General features: G+C 37.4%; 1 protein-coding gene across 2 annotated transcripts in view; it reads left to right on the top strand.

The window, feature by feature from the left end:
• Window positions 1-20,894, top strand: part of EPHA6 (EPH receptor A6) — a 513,048-nt gene that overhangs the window by 411,465 nt on the left and 80,689 nt on the right. For both annotated transcript variants that reach the window (XM_050915616.1, XM_050915617.1), the window contains one exon: window positions 16,321-16,443. In XM_050915616.1, coding sequence (XP_050771573.1) covers window positions 16,321-16,443 — 123 coding nt within the window. The remainder of the gene's footprint in view (window positions 1-16,320; window positions 16,444-20,894) is intronic.

Here is a 20,894-nt window from a genome sequence, read left to right as displayed (position 1 = left end):
ACAGCAGGGTATGAAGACATTTTTCATCCCTGAATATCTTCCATTCTGCTTATGGACAATCCACTGTGACTCAGAGTGGTGGTAAGACTATATGTGTGTCATATTAACCAGTGGGCTTTACATGGCATTAGGCATAAAGCTGAATTTATCTGATGAAGCATATTGTAGCTGTGCACATAATGATACACAAACCAGCAGAATTTCAATTGTGTTATAAATTGTTCAGTAAGTGGAGCTGTAAATTTAAATTTGGCTCACTGCCCTTAATTTTCCTTTGTATCCTGTTTCATAGATAAATATCACAACATATTACGGAATTCAGTGTTGCTGTGGCCAGCAAATTAACGTAAAAACCACAACCACCACCCACGCTGTTAGCCAAATTTACTAGATCAATTTACTACAATGTCATCAAAAATGAAGAGTTGAAAGTTAGAGCTGTGGACATGACTGCTGTAACACAGACAGAACTAAGTATCTATAGCCTTCTTGCAAAAGAAGTTACCCTTCATGAACTGGTATTTGAAGAACATAATTAATGTTAATAGTACTGAGTTATTTTTACACATGCACGCATGTGTGTGGATATTTCAAATAACACATACAAACTATCATGCATTCCATTTGTTGCAGGTTGCTGGCAAAAGTTAAGAATGCACAATACTTGATTCTCCTGAATGACACATACTTAGAAGAAATTAGCTTTTAAACCTCTGGAAAAATTAAATTTTTCTTTCATTCATTACATTCTGAGAATTTTTTTGCAAAAATCAAAGGGCCATTATGGTTTCCTGCACTTCAAATCAGTCACATTTGTGTGTTCTGCTTTTCTGTTTTGCATCTAGCAAGTTGTACATTATAACTGTCGATTCTGCTGTAACAACTTTCACAAGATGATAAGCAATGAAGAAAAAGCATATTGTCAAACAGTCAAACAGCTAACATGTTAGCAGCAGCTTAATCTGACCATGGTACTGTATCTAACATAACTAAACTTCTGTAAGTCTACTTTTATAGGTTACATCTGAGAAACAGGATTTCACTTTCTTCAGGATCCTTTGCCTTCAGATGTCTGTGTTCAGACATGTAGGACCTGACTTTCAAAGATATTTAGATGCTTTGATGTGAGATGTGGTTCTAGTAGAAAAATAGGTGACAAAAATAATTCCTACCAACAGCCATAAAAAGATGAAGTCCTGTAGAGAAGAAACAGCTAGATTTTTTTTTCTTTTTAAGGAAAAACATGGTCATCAATTTGCATAATTAGCATCATTATTAACTGCAAGTGATTGCATTTCCATGTATCTTCTGAATAAAGTATGCAATTTCTTCCTCCATCATGAAAGCAGAGAAGAGTATGATACAATAAGTTAAAGGGCAAGATAGTTGTAGTGTATAGGTGATATATGAAGGGTTGTGGCTTTTTTTAACAACTGTAACCAAACGATTTAATGAATAACGGGGAGACAAGATTGCACTGTGCTGACAGGTTTGCTGCAACAACATGGCTGATCTGTTGCCTGTGTAGGAAAACCATATAAGCAACGATGAGACAATTATAAATTACAATTGCAATTGCAATTGACAGTTAAAGGAGTGAGGGGGTTAAAGAGTGTATATAAAACAATCAATAATCCTGATTCACAAGCTGTGTTTGGCTGATTTATTTTGATAACTGTACATTCATTTCTTATTCTGCATAGAGGCAATAACACACTAGTGAATATACATGTGACTGAGTATTGGTAAAGTCCTGTTGCAACTTTGTTGTTGCTAAATCTTTGCCGAGAAGTGAGGTGCTCTCACTGAAATTAATATCCAGACATGCTGAGTTTGAGAATAATTGATAATGATAGCTGAGAGAGGTTCTGCTGTATTTTAGAGCCTAGCAAAGTCAGATTGTATCAGAAGCATTATTTGGTAAGCTTCAACCTAATTGTTAAATATTACAGTATGCTCAAACTTGAAGCAGGGTTGTGTCCTTTTAAAAGGCAAATTAAATAAACTTTGTGCTAGTTTTCAACAATAAATCATTCTCTTGTAATTCACAGAATATACAGCATTGGGCTGTGAAGGACACTGAGAGGTCATCTTGTCCATCTTCCTGCCCAAGGCAGAATCAATTATATTTAAACTAGTCTGGATAGATGGTTGCCTATCCTGTTCTCAGAAACCTCTCCTGGTGAAGATTCCACAGCCTCCCTGGGCAATCTGTTGAATGTTTAACTATCCTCATACTTAACCTTCCTAGTGTTAAATTGAATTTTTTTTTTTACTGCACCTTAAGGCCATTAACTCTCTTCTTGTCTGTGGTGGAACAGTTTGTGCCTTTCCTCTTTGCAGCAATATTTTACATTTGCAGACCATTATAATGTCTTTACTGTCTTCAGTAAATCACCCAGGTTCTGTCAAGTCTTTCTTCATGGTATATGTTTGCTAGACCTTTGGTCATTCTTAATGCTTTCCTTTGGACTCTTTCCAGTCAATTAATATCTTTTTTAAAGTATGGCTTTCAAGAGTGGATACAGTGGATGCTGAGCCTTACCTTCCACTAGCAAGCAGGAAATAATTATTTTAAACGTAAACTGTGTTTTATGGAAACATGAGTTGGATGCGAGGAAAAGAAACCTTTGGTTATTTACAACATCGTCTTCTTTCTAATGCAAGGATTGCTATAAGCAACTATAGTTGTAATGTTTTGGATGGGACAGAAAGAGAGCAGAAGAGAAAAGAGAGGAACTTCTTGAGAAGGAGGTAATACCAGTTTGTTTTAGCAAACTGAGTAGGTTTCTCTTCATCTCAAACCAGACACATCCTCCTTACACAGCAATCAAAGCACTTGTATGGAATATTGCCAGCTGGGACATGCTTCTCACATACAGATTAATTTTCCAGTGTACAGAAGTAAAGGCTGCTGAAAGTAACCATTTTCAGTGATTAGCGAGAAATCTTTGAAATTTGGAAGCAGAACAGTCATTATACAATGAAAATCTGTTCAGACTTGTTTGAGTTATGGTCTGTTGAAAAGTGCCATGTGTTTTCTGTGTTCTGCTCTGGAGAGCAAGTGAGAACTTTAATGACAGAGGTTTGCAGTGAACATACACCCGCGCATTTTGCTTCCTGATCTCACTCAGCATGGCAGCTCCAGCCAAGGCAGATAAATTATTTCTGCTTCCCCATTCTTCTAGTGCTATCATCAACATCCACACAAAATAATGCCATCATCTGAATAGAGTTTTCATCTGTAAACTGTTTATTCAGAATCCATTAACTCAGCCTATCACTATGTTCTTTGTATATTTCGGACCTCCAAATTCCTTTCTTTACTTCCTCTCTACTGTGAGTCTTGCTGTATCCATTTCACAGACTATAATTATCTTTCTGATTCTTAATACATACATACTTCAGGTTCCAGATGAATAAATAATTTAGATGCAAACTGTCTGGGATCCATTCCAGACTCTTGAAGTTTTGGTTGGAAATACAGTTTGCAAAAAATACTGCTTCTTAAATCTTACAGTTCTTCACAGATAAACATAGCCTTGGCACTGCTTATAAATCAGGAGTAGATGATAAAACTGTTAAGGGGGACACAATTGAAAGAGAGAAGCAATGTGGAAAAACAAATACTTTTTTTAAAAAACACCATAATTAGATGATGTGAGTTTACAGAGTATTCAGTTTAAGTATGTTCTTAATATAAGCACAAAACACTAATGACAATCCTGTAAACACATTTTAAGAGGCAAATGTATTCAGTCTGACATTCCAGAATAGATTCATGACTACACGAATCGGTAAATATTGTCATTTTTCTACTCAACTTTAACAAGGTAATTTCTGCTGAATAAAATTTGAAAGTAAATAAGTTTAGCTGATAATGACTTCATTTCAATATTTCATCTAGAGAAGCATAGGACAGAATTTTCATAATAGTAGAAATCTGAAACAAACTACTGTACTGTTGCTAGAATTCACATAATTGATTTCCTTTCTTCCTGAAACAACAGAAACTTGTTAATTTCTCCCTAGGCTGATAATAACTTACCCACTTTGGAAATGAGTGTCCACTCTTTCCTTGTTCTGCTTTTTTCCGCTCAGCTGTAGTTGAGTACATTCTTCAGCACACAAACACTGTTTTGCTCTTTTAGATAAGATTGGCAATTTACTTCCAATTTTCAATGAATGCCTTTATAAGCATTGAAAAATGTGACTTTGTGGCCTGTGTAAACACTGACTGCCCAATATTCATCTTACCAGAGTCACTGTTGCCAAAACTAGCACGAGGAAGATCAGATGAGAGCGGTTTTACCACATGGCATTCACCCTTAACACCAAGTGGTCTTTGAGCTTGAGAGAAAATCCTCTGAATACACTGATATCCACAAAGAGATAATTAACAAGCACAACTAATTCTCTTTGGTCAGTAGCATTTTCCAAAAAAAGGAAGCAGAATGCCCGTGCATATGCCACAGCCCATCAGATAGCTACAGGAGATGCCTACAACCTGGCTTCTAACATGGGTTATCAGATGTGGGCTGGGACACTTTCATTGAGCCTAGCAGAGAGGGTTTTTTATCTAGCATATAGATTTGTAAATGTAAACCAGTATATAATACATTTCTAATCAAAGAGTTCATCTGAGGTCACAGTAGTGATAATGATAGCGATCTTCCTACTTCTAATCTTGGCATCACTTATTTGAGGGAGTCACCTGGTGTTTGTAACCAAGAAGAAAATCAAACCTTTGTACTTAATTTCATTGGTATTAGTGAAATGTGAATTGTGAATGGTATGAATGTGAATAGTGAAAGGAATCCTCACCCTCAATTTATACTCTACATTTGTTTAACAAAAAATCACTTTTAGTCAATTGACTCTTTGGAACTTCAGCCCCAAGTGTTTTTCTTAACTGAAAACAGTGAGCCTTTTTCAGTGATACTAATTACTGTCTAAAAGTAGAGAGCGTTTATCTCCTACTCCTTGTTCATACTGTTACAGGCTAGCAAGGCTAAAAGAGTAGATAATCAGAGCTTTAATTGCAGAACTGCAGAATGTACAGCAGGCTGCGTGAATACATTCATATTCAGATGTCACCCATGAAACGCTATTTCACTCATTAAATTAAAACTCACTGCAATTTTTAAACATGAAGTACAAAATTAAAACCTATTATCTCTCTTTTTATGGAAATACCATGAAAAAGGACATCTGAAAATTTAAAAGCCCCTGGAACTTCTTAACCACCCCATTTATAAGACTGCATCAACATTTCAAATGGGATGTTCCCGTCTTAAAGGATGAAGAATTCCATATCATAGGAATGCTCAGATTTTACTTAGGACCTTTCCTTCCAAAATCACAAAAACTGGGTGATCAAAAGACAACTGAAATGAAATTCGTAGTGCAAATAATGGGCTAATCATTCCCCAAAATCATGATGTATACAAAATAAATCACAAGGGTTTTGGCCGATATTGCAGGCTTTGTTTTTTCTATCATGAAAACTGTAATTTTAAAGTATTTTGTTTCCAGCTAATTTGATAATACACGTGTGATCATGAAATCCAAATGTACAGCATACAGTGCTTGGAACAGCATTCTAGGTATCATACATAACTATAAATACATAAAGATTTCAGAGTTCTTGCTTAGCATTGTGCTAAAGCTATTTTCAGTTTAAGCACTGACTGAAAAATACTTATTTAATAGACAGCTTAAACATACACAGATTGTTTTATCCCATAACAGAAGCACAGTATTTCCAATTACTATTCCATTAAGACTACAAAGCTCATTCAACACAACAGTTGTTATTGCTGCTAAAAGCCTTAATGGTATTAATATTGTCACACAAGTCTTCTCAGCAACCAGAACGTCAGTGTGCATTGACATTTAACACATCACAAAATAAATGACTGTAGTGTTTGTAGAACTCTTTTCAAGTAATTCCCTCATTTTTTCCCCCCAAATTGCCTGTTTGTCTAGAAGTAGCAAGGGAAATTAAATTAGATGTTAATGTTCTACCCAAATATTCTGTAACTTCCATCAGTTCCTCCTTAGGAATTGTGAGCTTCTTTCAGCATTTGCTTTTTCTCCCAGAGAAGTCATAAGTAAAGCCAAAACTTGCTATAATTGGGATTTTCTAAAATAGTCTCATTCTGTGTAAATATTCCTAAGTCTGGATTTATTCCCATCTGCCAATCAAGAAATAAAAGAACTCTAGGACTTCAGATTCATAGGAAAGCGTTGTCTTTCACAAGGATCTCAAGGTTAAACTCATCAGGGTTGGAGACCTGAACAGCAGCTTTGCCCTACCAAGTGTTTTTCTTCTTCATTTTTCCAGATAAACCCCATAAATTTAAGTCTGGAGCAGAGATTAGGGGACTTGATATAGAAAAGCAGGCCTTTTAAAGTATTTTCACCAAGAACTAGGTTATAGTGGTCATCTTCTCAGAAATGAGGCCAAAATATGTGGATGCTTTATTATTCCCAAACCAATAAAATTAAGGAAATTCAGAGTTAAAATCGAACTGAAAAGTAAACCCAAAAAAGCATGGAAATAAATAATCCAGACACCTGAACTACTCATTGTGCTATCATGCAAAAATCTCACAGTGAAAATAAGCAAAGCAGCATTTGTAGAAGACAGGTCCTTTTTTATCATTATTACTTATTGTCACTGGAGAAGAAAACAGAAATGTTTTCAGACACACAAACCCTTCTTCAGATTATTTTGTTGAGCTTGGGTGCCAGCAAGCTTCCCTGCTCTTCCCAAAAATATTGCTTGGATACTAAAAGAGGCAAACCTCTGGTTTTTATAATAGTTCCACGAGGCCATCACAATTCCAGCAGTGCTTGTGTCATGGCAGTGCCTCTGTCCCCACAGTAGATCAAACAAAGGCAACACTATGACTCCTTTAGCCTACTGGCAGAGGCAGAAAAGGAAGAAGGGTTAACATTAAAGTTCCCTCATATGTTTCGTAATACACATTCCAGGTACAGGCTGAAGTTCACTGAAGTACATTAGTGTACTTCACTGTAGATGGCTGGTTAAACCTTAAGTCTGTTTTTTGATGGAAATTCCCATTCTTATTTAAATACTATATATGACTAATAAACAAGGGTTAAAAAAATCTTTACAGTAATTCTTTATACTTTAAATGCAGGTTGCTGCTGAATATTAAAAATCTCAGATCAGGCCCTTCAAAATCACGGCACAGTCCTAGAATAACAAAATACTAAAAACTGTTCTAGGCTTTCTAATCTTTATTTTTTCTAAACATCATAGAGCATTTTCATTTTGTATTTCCTTGCATTTCTACTGAAATTATTAAAGCTCTTTTTTTAAGAAAAAGCAAGCTACAAGCCAGCCAGAATGTGTGGACTGATTAAGTTGAGTATACAGCTGTTTGTCACAGCTAGGCCAATCCAAGGCAGGTAAGTAAATATCCAAATCTCTTCCAAACCTCTGTGTTAAGTTCTTTCATCAGTCCTTCTGTCCCCCCTTTTGCTTGCACTTTTATTTTCTACAAAGCACACATATCTCCATATACATTTTTCCTTCTTCCAGATACATGTATTTCTAGTGTTCACCTCTCTTCTACTTTTTCTATTAAGTATATCTGATCCAAAGCTTTTAAAAAGCGCTCTTTAGGAATATTCAGTAAGTTCTGCCATTGTTTGTAACTGAAAATTGATTCATCAACAAAGGTGCAATCTTCTGCTCCCTGGATTTCTTAGAGTTGTCCTCTACACGTGTGTTACTTTCTATCGCTCTTAGGGCACCACAGCTATTTTGGTTACAGCATTTTGTCCTAAGAGGCTACTACATCCTATTGTTTCCAGTGATCTAATGGCTCCCTCTAAGAGCCATTTGTGAATCTGGGCTCATTGAATACTTTGGAAGACTGCTGCACTTCTCAGAATAATCACCTAACTGTAGGTGTGGTGGTTTAACCCCAGGTGGCAACTAAGCACCACCCAGCCGCTCGCCCACTCCCCCACCCCCACCCCCCCCACCCCTGGTGGGATGGGGGAGAGAATCAGAAGAGTAAAAGTGAGAAAACTCATGGGTTGAGATAAAGACAGTTTAATAGGTAAAGCAAAAGCTGCGCGCACAAGCAAAGCAAAACAAGGAATTCATTCACCACTGCCCATCGGCAGGCAGGTGTTCAGCCATCTCCAGGAAAGCAGGGCTCCATCACACGTAATGGTTCCTTGGGAAGACAAATGCCATCACTCTGAATGTCCCACCCTTTCTTCTTCTTCCCCCAGCTTTATATGCTGAGCATGACGCCATATGGTATGGAATATCCCTTTGGTCAGTTGGAGACAGCTGTCCCAGCTGTGTCCCCTCCCAGCTTCCGGTGCACCCCCAGCCTCCTTGCTGGTGGGGTGGTGTGAGAAGCAGAGAAGGCCTTGACTCTGTGCAAGCACTGCCCAGCAATAACTAAACCATCCCTCTATTATCAACACTGTTTCCAGCACAAATCCAAAACATAGCCCCATACTAGCTACTATGAAGAAAATTAACTCTACCCCAGCCAAAACCAGCATAGTAGGCAAGATACAATTTCAGTCCTATTGAGAATAATGGCAGCTGACTTTTGAAAAAGGGCAGTCCTGCTGGGGATGTTGTGCAACAGGATGTTACTCTTCAGCCCTTTCTGAGAGAGAAACTTTCTTATGCAGAATAACAGGGAAAAAATGACCTTTTGTTCTAAAATAAAATTTTCAAGCGTACACAATCTCTCTAAGATATAGCAAAAAGAGAAACTTTAAGCATCTGTTATTCCATTTTTAAGACTATTCAGGAGAAATATATGATGTAGTTTGTTCAATTTCTTAGAGAACTTTTCCTAAAGTGTGTTTTGATTGGAGGTGACCAACTTGCTCACAAATATTCAGAAAATCCATTTAGTTTTCATGAGTAATACTCATAATTTGGGATGAGCTGAATTCTTGTTTTAAATGCACAGCAGAGTTTATTCTTAGATGAAATCACCAACAGTGGCTATGTAACAGCATCCCAAAAAATGAAGTAACTGGTCACTCTTTGATGCACGGTGTTGCAGACAAGTTCCTGTGATCCTTCTCCTTCTTTGAGCCACTATCCTGACAGAACTAAAGTTAAATCTGGGGCATCTTTTGAAGTGAGATGCTGAAACCCAGTGAAGTGAGATAGTTACTCAGAGGCAGACAAAAGGAGCTCTGGATTATTCCAGGTGTATGGGCAGCTGCGTCACAGACTGAGAGTGTGGCTGAAGCTCGTTGCAGCTCCCTTCTAAACAGGACATACAATTTTCCTTTCCATGGGTACATGTCAGGGAGACACTCTGTACCCATGCCACATCCTAGGACGAAAGTGATGCCTCACTATAGTTAATCTCTAATCTTAAGAAGTAGCAAGAGCACCTAGGTTTTGTAATAGAGACCTCGCTTGGGTGACTATTCCCCAACACAGATTCCTCTCAACTTCAATGTTTAGACACTGCTTTCTATTTGAAATTGTGAAAATTCATTATCCGAAGAGGTTCTGCCAAATAACTCCCTAAATTGCCTAAATTCCAGACCTTAAGTGGAGCAGAACAGGTGCAAAGGTCTTTTGGTGGTTTAGACGTTGACATGAGTTCCTTCAGAAGGAATTCCAGTCTCACTGGTTAAAAATACCACAGTGAGCAGTGCTCAGCTGCGTCCCTCCAACAGTAGTTTATATTTTGTTTTCCTGTTTCTTCTATTCATATACTTTGGCATCTTGCTAAATCTACTAACATAAATGATATAATTTCCATTGTAGTTGTTCCCTTGGAGATGCATCAGGAAATTGCTATTTCTAACTTAATTAGTAAGAGTCTACCTGGTAAATGAAGAAGATGTTCTGAGTTTTACATTGGCTGCATATTTAGGATATTTAAGTATTCTAATAGTACTTTCTGCTTTGAGTTAAGATTCCAAGCTCTATATTTTACAACAGTGAGATTAAAAATTCAGGCTGCTTTAAAATTTGCTCAGACAAAGGCAGTTAAAGCCCTACGGTTTCTTGAAAGTGCATTCAGGAATGACAGAATTATTTGTGAGTGCTCTGGGATGATGTCATTTACGCGAATGGAATCTGGGGAACCAAAATTAGACCACCCTTTGAAAATTTGCTGCTGAACATTAGAGTACCAATTTCCCTCTGCACAGAAAAATGCATTTCATACAGCTTTTGCTTTTACTAGCTTAGGTAGCTGAGAGCAGAATTTAGCCTTCAAAAGTTTTCACTATGTTATTTGCAAGGTAATGGAAATCTTCCCATGATTTGGTTGGACTGGATGACCTCCAGAGGTCCCTTCCAACCTCAATCATTCTGTGATTCTGTGATTTCAACAGGGGTAAGCACACTCATTTTTGTTAATTGTTGTTGTGCTCTAATATTTTAGGATTTGTATTGCAAAATATTGTTTAGTGATCTTAAAAATTAGATATTCCTAAGACTTATAAGTTATGTGGGTAAAAATTTAGGCATACCACTCTATACTCTATCACCTTTGCTTGCATGTGTCAAAAAGCTCTAAAATAAATTATTAAAAGCATATTCTAAATCTCCAGATTAGTGCATTCAAAACAGTTAAAATTAATTGTATAGATCCATGCTTTCTAAATGTACTGAAAATATGATCCAACAAATTCATCAGGGATAAATTTTAGCCCTGCTTCTGATCTTTGTTTTTCCATTTCAAGTCAAGCCTTTTGAATGCTCTACAAATTTTAATCTGACATCATAATTTCAAAGTTTTATAAAGCCATTCCTCATGAAAACCTTCCATATGTTCCCCCATAAAAGATTATGAAGTAATGTGCAATTCCTGGTGGTCTAGGAAGGATAAATGAACAAAATCATGTGAGAGAAAAGTCGACCAGTTTTCAGTACTTTCGATAATGGATATATTACAAATAATTTTGGAAAAAATGCTCTAACCCTTCTTCTAGCTTCCCTGAGGAAACACTAGTAACAATAAAAAACAGATTTTATTTTAGAATAGAAGGTGCTTGTAACAGAAGCCAGCCTTCTCCCAGACGTTGAGTGATAACATCGGATAATTCCCCTATTCAGAAGCAGCATTTCTACATTCTGTCCTCTAGTATTTCATTACTAAATGCTACAGTCCTGCCTTCATGAGAGTGCAGTTAGGAGTGAAAACATCCTGAAGTCGTTTAGTTGCTTCCTGCCAAACTGAACGCAAAAGCTCATTATAGCCCTTTGACTCACTTCCCCAAAGCCTTCATCTGCAGAATTCCTAAGAAATTTCTCTTAGCCATATTTTACAGCCATCCCTGTATGAAAAGCATCAAGACAACAGACTATATAGAAACAAATATTAGTGCTTTTTTTACATTAAATACACTAACTGTGCATTTTTCCTTTTTTCCAAATTCTAAACAAAATCTATGGGAAAAGAATAACAAACTGAAGTCTTCTTTTGATGGTACTAATAAAGAGATGGTACTAGTAAAAAGAAATAACCCACAGTAATTGTGACCTCTCTAGAACTTCTCCTTCCAATTTATTAAATTAAGCAGCCAAAGAGCTCCTTTTGAATTTGAAGCTGCTAGATGCCCAAAAATACACAGCACCTGAAATGGTCAATTCTACCTGCAGAAAGTATTGGATCAGTTTAAAGTGTAATAAATGAGAAAAAACAACAACAACAAATAACAGGGCTGAAGAGCGGTCTGCATCTTCGGTAGGCTTTCTAATAATGTACTTCAGCCAGCTCATTAGACACAATGCAGAGACTCTAGAAATGTTCTCCTTTTTAGAAGCAAATCTCCACAAACTGCACTGAGGTCCCACAAGTACAATTGCTATAGTGAAAAAAAAAAGTGCTTAGCGTGCTCCCAGCAAGGCTCAGGGACCCTGGCACAAACAGAACAAGCTGATGGCCCTGCCTGCCTGTACCTGCGCAATTTAGTAGCTTCCGATGCCATCCCTGTGAGTCCTGTGGGCCCAGAGGCTGCCATGGCATCCGCTCAAGTGCTGCTGATGGCAGTGGGGCAAAGAAGCCAGCAGCTGGTGAGGAGGAGAGGGTGGGATTAGGGCCCCTGAGGACAGCTGGCACTGTGCTGACACTTTACTGCATATGGGAGCAAAACTGGTGGGAATGTTTGCACTCAAGTCAGCAGATGTGAGTGGGTACGTACTGTCATTAACAGAATAAAACTGTGTTCAGTTTCTGTGGAAAATTCTGAGGGTCTTCTGCTGGAAGTTTCTGCAAAGTGTCAGCAGCAAAAATAATGGGTCAGGTTAACGTTTCTCAGCTTGCTCAATCCCTGAGGTTTTTAAAGTGCAAATTAGTTAGTTCCTTTTAAATGCTCTTTACTATAGCTCACAAGGGCCCCTCCACCCCCTATTCAAACAGAAGTTGTGTGTTTCACTCTAGTTCATGGTGTTGCACCAGTATTGCACCAGGTGTGTTTGGTGCCATTCTCTTCATCCATCCATCCATCCATCCATCCATCTGTTCAGTACTATTGTTGAGCTGCATGGCAGAACTCTCCTTTGTAGATATAGGACTCTTCAGCACAGTTACATTGCCACTAGCCCTAGGCCATGGTATGTGCCTTTGGTGTGGGGAGAAATGGCTGTTCCTTCTGGCTGGCCATGCTGTCATAATGCAAGTGCTAATAAATGCGTGTGAATTAATGTATGTGCTCTGGAGCTGAACTAAGCATATGTATTTCCTTTACCCAGCTATCTACTCTTGCCCTTCTGCTCTGTGTGATAATATGCTACTAAAACCATGCCGGTTTAGGATGCTATACCAGTGATTTCCCTATCAAATTCTACAATTTGTGGGATGATATTCCCCTTGGAACAACAGATGAAGGTGGAAGGCAGGCTAATTGATTCAGCACTCCCCCACTGCCTCTGAGCCTAGGCACTTAGCTGTAATAATTGTGAAACAGAAGAATTTACACTGAGTTATAAACTGGCATCACAGGACTCAGTAAATGATGTATACTTCATGAACTGACAGCTATTCAGAGTATTGCCATATATTTTTACTGTTTCAATGCACTTTTCCAACTAACATCTGTAACTAATGTAGTTTCCCATGTTAAGGTGGCATAATGTTCACAGTGTCTAACTATGGAGGGGGGAGAGGTTGGGTTTTTTTCTCAATAAATCCATGCCTGTAAGCTGCTAAATAACAGCTGTATTTCAGGGCTGTATTATATGAGGAATCATGGCTAAGATTTCTATTGCTAGCATACACCTCTAAAAAACTAATATTGCTTTTGCAATTTGGAGCATAAAGCAGCAGGCACATTTTTGGTGGACTTTTTCTTTAGCTAAGCATGATTCCAATTTTGAAAAAGAGGAAAGACTACATCTTCATTGTCCAATAAAAAAAAAAGGTCAGCTAGAAGGAAATGTAATTCTTCTTCATTGATTTCCACACAGAAGTTTATAATATTTCTGAGAAGCTGTTTTCTCTTTAATATCATGTTCTCACCTCCCTTCTCCTTTGTTGTGTTAGCAGAGGGCTTTCTCCCTTTCTGTCTTGAACACAATTTTTTGTTGCAGGTTTTCTTTCAAATATTTCATGAATGTTTATGCAAACAAGTAAAAATTTGAGTCAACTTCTAAATTACTGTAAATGCCCAAAGATCTTATCAAAGCTCTGTCCTTCTGATGGTGACTGATGGGACTTAGGAGAATTAATTTTCTTTCCCAACTACCTACAATGATAACTTCCACATACATAGTCATGTAATAGAATCTCAAACCCTATTCACATTGTGCAGGTGACAATACCCAAAGCACCTATTTGTTCATTCTGGGGCATATGCTGTATTTTAATTTAGGACCATGCATGTTTTAAGATGAATGAACTTTCAACCTCTCCTTTGTCTGCATTTTTATGTTGATGGATACTGATCAGGGCTGAATGTTACCAACCTTATCCTTGTCAGAAACTGTTTGTGGACTCCTAGAAGAGACTAAATGAGGTCTTGTTCTTGTAACTCTGTATTCTACTTAATCAGAGACATTTTTGAGGTGACAGTAGACTATTTGGATGGGATTCAGTTGCCTAAAACGACACTAGGTGCCTACTCTTAGATACCCAACTGCTGCTTTGCCTCTTGCTGCCACTTTCAAAGAGTGCAAATCTCCTGCAGATCTTGTCAAGTCTGCTGCTCAAATGTGAATGTCTCAGATTTTCTAGAGCATCTCAAATGACACAAAGCATTTACACTTAAGCAATTGAATCCTACCTTTTAAGCGTGAGAGAAAAACATTATCTATATGTATGCTTTTAGTTATTTGCTGCTTATGAAGCCTCAATAATTTTTGCCCTCTAGCTCTCTTCTTAGTATTCACAGATTGAATTGCTCCAAAATTTGCTGCTCCTTGTTTTTATTTCTGAATATGTACAATAAATGAAATAAATTTGGTTTTGTCTTCATTACTTTCTATAACAAAGTAACTTATTATAAGACTGCTAGGAAACTTGAGTTATTTGCCATTTAACGCCATTTAAATGTAGGAAAATGTCAACGGTGACGCTCAAGCTGTTTGGCTTTTCTGAAGGTCTGTACATATGGCATGTGACTCACAGTGGGTGTATTTTATGGTTGGTATAATTCATATTTTGAAACAGAGAAGCAAAGTTTTATTTGGGAAGTCTTCGTATGTTCATTATTTAGCCTTCATGTTTTAAAATGCTGTTTAGTACCAAACATCTTGGAGTTAATGGAACAATTTTCCATTTTAAAATTGGATTTCTGTGTATTGCATTCTGGACTCTCTATCCATGATCACTTCTGAAAATATTTTAAAATTAAAGCCATGGAATTTGGAAACACTTTTACACAAATGCCAAAGGCTTTTCTGGAGTGGCCAGAGGGAAAACTTTTATGCCTTATTTTTAGCCTTCAGATACAAAAATACTGCATCCAGAACACTAATTAAATGAATTCTTTTTCCACAGACTGCAGCAGGTCTAATAACAAATTTAAATGGCAAGTGTATTGAGGAGAAACAATAGAACTCTTGCTTGAAAATAAAAGAGAAAAATTCAAAGCTCTCTTAGATTACTTTAAGTTTAGCAAATACATGTGTGTGTTTTGAGGCTAAATTTTCCTCACTATATTTTCATTAGTCAAAAAAAAATCCCAACTGCTGCATAAATTTTAAAAGGACCATTTATTTTTCTCATTGTATAGAAATATTAAGATGTTTTCTATGTCTTAAAAGAACAACTATGAAATACCTGCAAGATGATGAAAACAAACTTGCCATTGCCTAAATTTTTGGATGGATGCTTGCTTGATGTACTTGCAAAAATACACAAATTATTCTGATTGTCAATTTAAATTTATTGCAAGGTGGGAGAATCTTGACTCTGTGCTTTTAAGCAAGATGTGTAGAGCTCTCATTTCAGATCCATCTTTGATGATGGCATTCACTGAGCACTAACACGAGCTAGCTGAAATGATGTCTCAATCTCTGTACATACACTGAAAGCTGAAACAGTGAATCAAATGATAAAGAGTCCTTATTTATCATCACTATAATAGATATGTCACAAGTACTTATTTTAAAAGAGCTGGATGAGATAATCATTGTTTCCAGAAATAAAACTGTACATTTAGGCAATGAGAAGAATATAAAGTTTATTATATAGAAAGCGTAAAATGTGTTAAGCTTCTGGTGAGAGCAAAACAGAAAGGGGCCATGTCTATACTCCTGGGTTTTGTCTGCATCAATATATTGGCAGGTGGTGGGAGATGCAATAGAAGCTCTGACTGATGTAGCTGCCCTGACACAGAAGTCAGTAATGTAGCTGCAAATTCTGGTTCCCCTTCTCCCCTTGCCTGACATGACTTTTGTCAGGTTTGTCAGGTGGCTTTAAAATACTAGTATAAAACACAGCTTTGCTGGTATAGCTTCACCTCTACTGGTCTCTCTTTGGTTTGTATAAAAAACTGTAAAATGCCTCTATGGTAGAGTCATTTGGAATGCATTATGAATATCCAATAGGTGTAATTTGCCTTTAAAATATCAATTTTTTCCATTCCTCCTAGAAGTGCTGGAATTCTCCATTTGCAAAGTATGCAGAAAACAACCTCTTTCTGATTAAAGCTGTGTATTGTATGACTTGGTTAAAAAGCAAACAAAGACTTTTAACTGCTTTTTATAAGATCTTTTCCAGTGAAACCACTGTTAACTCTGCAGAGATTTGGTTATTCTTTCTTTAAACAGTCAACTTCTTTTATTAGGCAAAGAACAAGTCATTTGATTAATGATCATTTTTATCTCTTTGAAAGGATCCTTTCCGACCATTGGGGTGAAGTCTCTTTCGAGATTCCTGAGGGCGGGATTTTTAAATAGCATCCTGGCCTCACATCCAGTGTCAGAGGGTGGATCTTTACCCCCCAGCATTTCCTCTGGTAGGTATTCCAGCCTATTCCCCCACATCGATTTTTCCCTTCACCCTTTGCCCCATCTCTCCACACATCTTAGGGAAACAAAATTTGGTAGTCGTCAGACAGGGAGGTTAGATGTCCCTTCCAATAAAAAGCCAAACTGAAAGGAAATGGAAAAGATAAACTACTTTTCAGGAACTAGCCATTTTCCTGAATCAATGTATAGGAGAAATTGTGAGGGAAACTGATCTGTACTTAAGTGGTCAACCTACGTATTGGAAGAGAAGGCCTGGTATCCTCTAATCATGCACTTCATGAAGCATGCCCACGTGCGCCAGGGAAACATAACTTTAAAAATGCCTCTATAAAATCCCAGATTTTATGTGACTCTGTGACTCTTCCCTAAAAATTTACATTCCCTTGCTAAAACATGGAAGCAAAACAAATTTGGAAAGGGAAAATTTAATTATGTATTGATACAGTGTTTAAATCCTTTGTATGCCTCTGTACTTGCAATTTGTATTTCATGAAAACCACCTTACTTTTTTTTAATAACTTTTATCACAATTTGAACTCTTACAATTCTCTTAAAACGAGTGAGAAAACCCCATTGGTTGTGTTGCCAGCATGGTATTCTGCACTGCCTCTGGCGAGGTCCCCAGCAGACACACAGCTGTGTGATGGCACGAGGGACCCCAGAGGGTTGGCGTAAGGTTGAGTGTAGGCCAAGAATGAGAACACCATGCCAGGTAAAGGGGCTGCTGTCAGATACTGGACTGAAACAGGGAAGAAGGACAGGTTAGAGGCATCCTTTCCCAGAAGGGAATGTATGTGTTATCCATTCTTTTCTGGAGCCATTAACACCATCTTCCACCAAAGCCAATAAATGAAGAATAAATACATGTATCTTAGTTATAGTTAAAACTGGATCAAAGTTCAGTTCTTTTCCTTTCCAAACTATGTATTTTTATGTAAAATTAATCAGTACATGGGCTAATGTCACACTTGTATCCTTTCAGGACATCTTACCTGTAACGTTACTTACAGTTTTTCTTAAAGAGGAAAAATCTCTTAAGGTAAAAGAAGGGAGAAAATTGAAAAATTACATAATGTTATTGATTTGCTATACAAAAGAAACTGTTCTACTTCTCTATGCGCCATTGTATCTATTGCAGTAATTATAGGCCTCATTAATACAAGATGACTCTTACTTTTTTTTAAGTGCTATTATTTCTTTGTTTACTTTCTTTGAATAGAAGCTTCTCAGCAACTTTGATGTCTTTTCTTACGACTGTTCAGGTGTCTTTTATCACCAGTTTGTAAAATACTTTCCATATTTTTTTCTCCTTGGGATATCTCAGAGTGTTTAATAGCCCTTAGGCTATTTTGGCAGTCAGCATCACAATGAGATTGGCACCTGTAACCAAACAACTCTGTGGAAGAGGAAATACTCCAGGCCCCATAAAATTATCTGGTTTGAACATAGTGTTATGTATAGCATATCACTGATTCTATTAGCTTACAAATCGCTTAACTGCACTCATGAACTAGCTTCTCAACTATGCACCTACCTACAAGTTTATTTTATAGGGTCCTCAGGACTGTTGTTTTCTGAGTGCTTGTAAAGCTTTTTATCACATTTTTTTTGACTTAAATCAGAACTCTTAAATGTGGTCTGTTTAATAAAACTGGTTCATAATTTCTTGCCATTAAATGTCTTTTACTAAGAATTCTGATTCAATCTGATGAAATATTCAAAACAGGGAAAAAAATGGAAATGCAGCTACATGATGTGCAACATATACCCTAGCAAGGTAATGGAAATAAATGTTATTGTTTGATCCTGCCAACAACAACAAAAAAAAAATGAGCCAAGCAGCAACCCCACAGAAAGGGAGAGACTGCCCACCTTCTGGAAAGTGAGAATTGTCATGTAGTTGAAAGCCAGTGAAGAACTCTGATAAATCCAATGGACGAGATGTGTTCCTTTGAGGAAGAGTGCATGTGGGGGGCCAGGTGGCAAGAAACTCTGCAGTACAAGTCAGAAATTGCTGTTAACAAATGTACCCTAACAATCTTATCTGTAGTGCTGCCATTTAACTCTTCCTTTTTTACTTTATCATATTTGTATTTACATTAAGCACAATCTTAATTCTGAATTGCCTCTCTTTGTTACAGAGATGACCAGAGGATGCCATTTCCATTTCATGATAACTTTCTAAGTTGCTAAAACCAGCTTTGCTATACATGTGAGCAAAAAACCCATACATTTACTGCATTTTTGCCAAAAAAAAAAAAAATCTGTTCAAGGGAGTACTGATCTGGGACATGAGAGACTCAGAACTGAATCTCTTGTGCATGATTCAGTGGAAAATATAAGTTCATCCTTGAATCCTTAATCACTTTAGTACAAACAGGGAAGGGATGTACCCTTTGTTCCTTTGTATCGAAAAATACTGCACTAAACACCTGACCTTTTTTCTGAGTATTGCTTTACCAAGGAACAAAGACACCCAAGGCAACAATGCTCCAAGAAAGTATTTAAGCAGTGATATCTGTGTTATCATGGCAGCCTCTGGCTGTTAGAACAGCAATAGGCAGGCAAAATCAACTGCCCATTGCAGTCTTGATGCTGTCTCCGAGGCTTACCCTCTCTCATTAAAAGTGAGAGGATTGCTGTTTGTGTGTTGGTACTGGAGGGAAGCATGCTCGATTGCTGCCTTTGATAGCACAGTGACCCTACCGCCGTTATCTGAGATGTTGGGCTCATATTGGAGAGTAGCTTTCTTAAGCCTAACAGAAGTACTTAACGTTTAATAACTTTGCTGAATTATAACCTAATTGCTTCACATATAGCTTATGTGTAAGATTTCAGTGAATTTAACTACATGGAAGGCTTAAAATGCCTGCATTATTCTCCTATTAGGGTCATTGGGAACAAAGATAATGAGATGTTTTTTATTTACCAAAACCTTTAACTCAAGCTAAGTGGCAGATTTACTTCAAAATAGTCAGAAAACTTATTCCTTACTAAGGACAAAATGCTTTTACATCTTTTTTCTACAAAATTCCCCACAGATGTTTTAAGTGAAACACAGAATTAAACTGGAAAGCCTGCTACAAATCAGTATCTGGAAAACAGCTTGGCAGGGCAATGTAGCTGTTGGTTTCCTTTTTTCCCTTTCTACTTTTCACTCAATAGCTGGGGGGAGTGTATTTGTACTGACAGCTGATGTTCAGTGTAACTTTGTGTCTGCTTTTGCACTGTGCAGAGGTTTACTTATGTAAAAGCTATCCTCATTTAGCCAACTTAAAGATTAATTTATGCTGCTGGCAGGGGGCGTTATGTCTTTCTGCATAAATAGATTGCCTCAAATGTAGGTGTTTTTTAAGCCTAGACATAATTATGCTAATGCAATAGTGCCTATATTTGATAGTTACATCAAAAGTCTGTCACTGCTATACAGCCATTTCACTAGAAGCAAAGCTTTCAGCAGGCCTCCAAGTACCTATCCTAGATTTTTGCAAAAGCAAGCTCATTTTCAGACAATAGCTTCCTTTTGATTTAGCTATCATTTATGTCACAAATTACTTAGTTTCTAGTTATCCCACCTGTTAGCAGTACAAATTCACATGACTTAGTTGATGTAGGTCTATAGTGACAGATGGATTCACATAAGCAGTACGTACTTTTTCTCAAGTGACATCCTTACATATATTAAATAGAATTCTTAAACCACTTGGCAGTTTACATTCCTCATCATAGTTACACTGGCACGAGCTGTGGAAGCTTATCCCTTCCTTCATAATTACACATACACACACATATATATATACACATATATACGCGTGTTGTGAAAAACTAAATAAATAAATTGCCAGTGCTGCATCTATTTCTTCAAATTCCAGCTCTTCCAAACTAAGTACAGTGTTGTTTGCTCCATGTCGGGGAAATTCTTAGCTTACTACTCTTGCTGTGTATTCGCAGCTCTTGATTTCAGTCACATGTAAAGGGTTTGTAATGTAAATGTGTGCCCATATTGCCTGGCAGAAGTTACAGATAGAAAAATTTACGGTATGCTGCTGTCTTTGAAGAGTGTCAGACACATTGTTAAGCTTGCCGAGTTGGAAAGGAAGGCAGGGAAAGCAAATACCTTTCCTACTGTTTCTTTCAAGCTAAACTCCTTTCCTGAGTTTTTCTGTTGACAAGAACAACTAGAGATGGGTGTCAGGCTATGAGAAACTATGGAAAAGTTCCTGTTAAGCCAACCTCCCAGACTCCCTTCATACTGTTCAGCATTCAAACTCCATTAGCAGGAGAGGGGGAAAAAACATCAAAATTATTCTTTCCATACACACCTTTCTATGAACGTCAGTGCTGTGATTTGCTTGTGAATCCTTTGATCTCCCCATGTAGTCAGCAGCTGGATCATTGCCCCCTATTTCATTCACAGAACACCTCTCTGAAGCTTCTG

This window comes from Gymnogyps californianus, chromosome 1, assembly GCF_018139145.2.
Source record: "Gymnogyps californianus isolate 813 chromosome 1, ASM1813914v2, whole genome shotgun sequence".
Taxonomy (NCBI): Eukaryota; Metazoa; Chordata; class Aves; order Accipitriformes; family Cathartidae; genus Gymnogyps; species Gymnogyps californianus.
The sequence above is the reverse complement of the archived record's forward strand: the minus strand, read 5'-3'. Positions and strand labels throughout refer to the sequence as shown.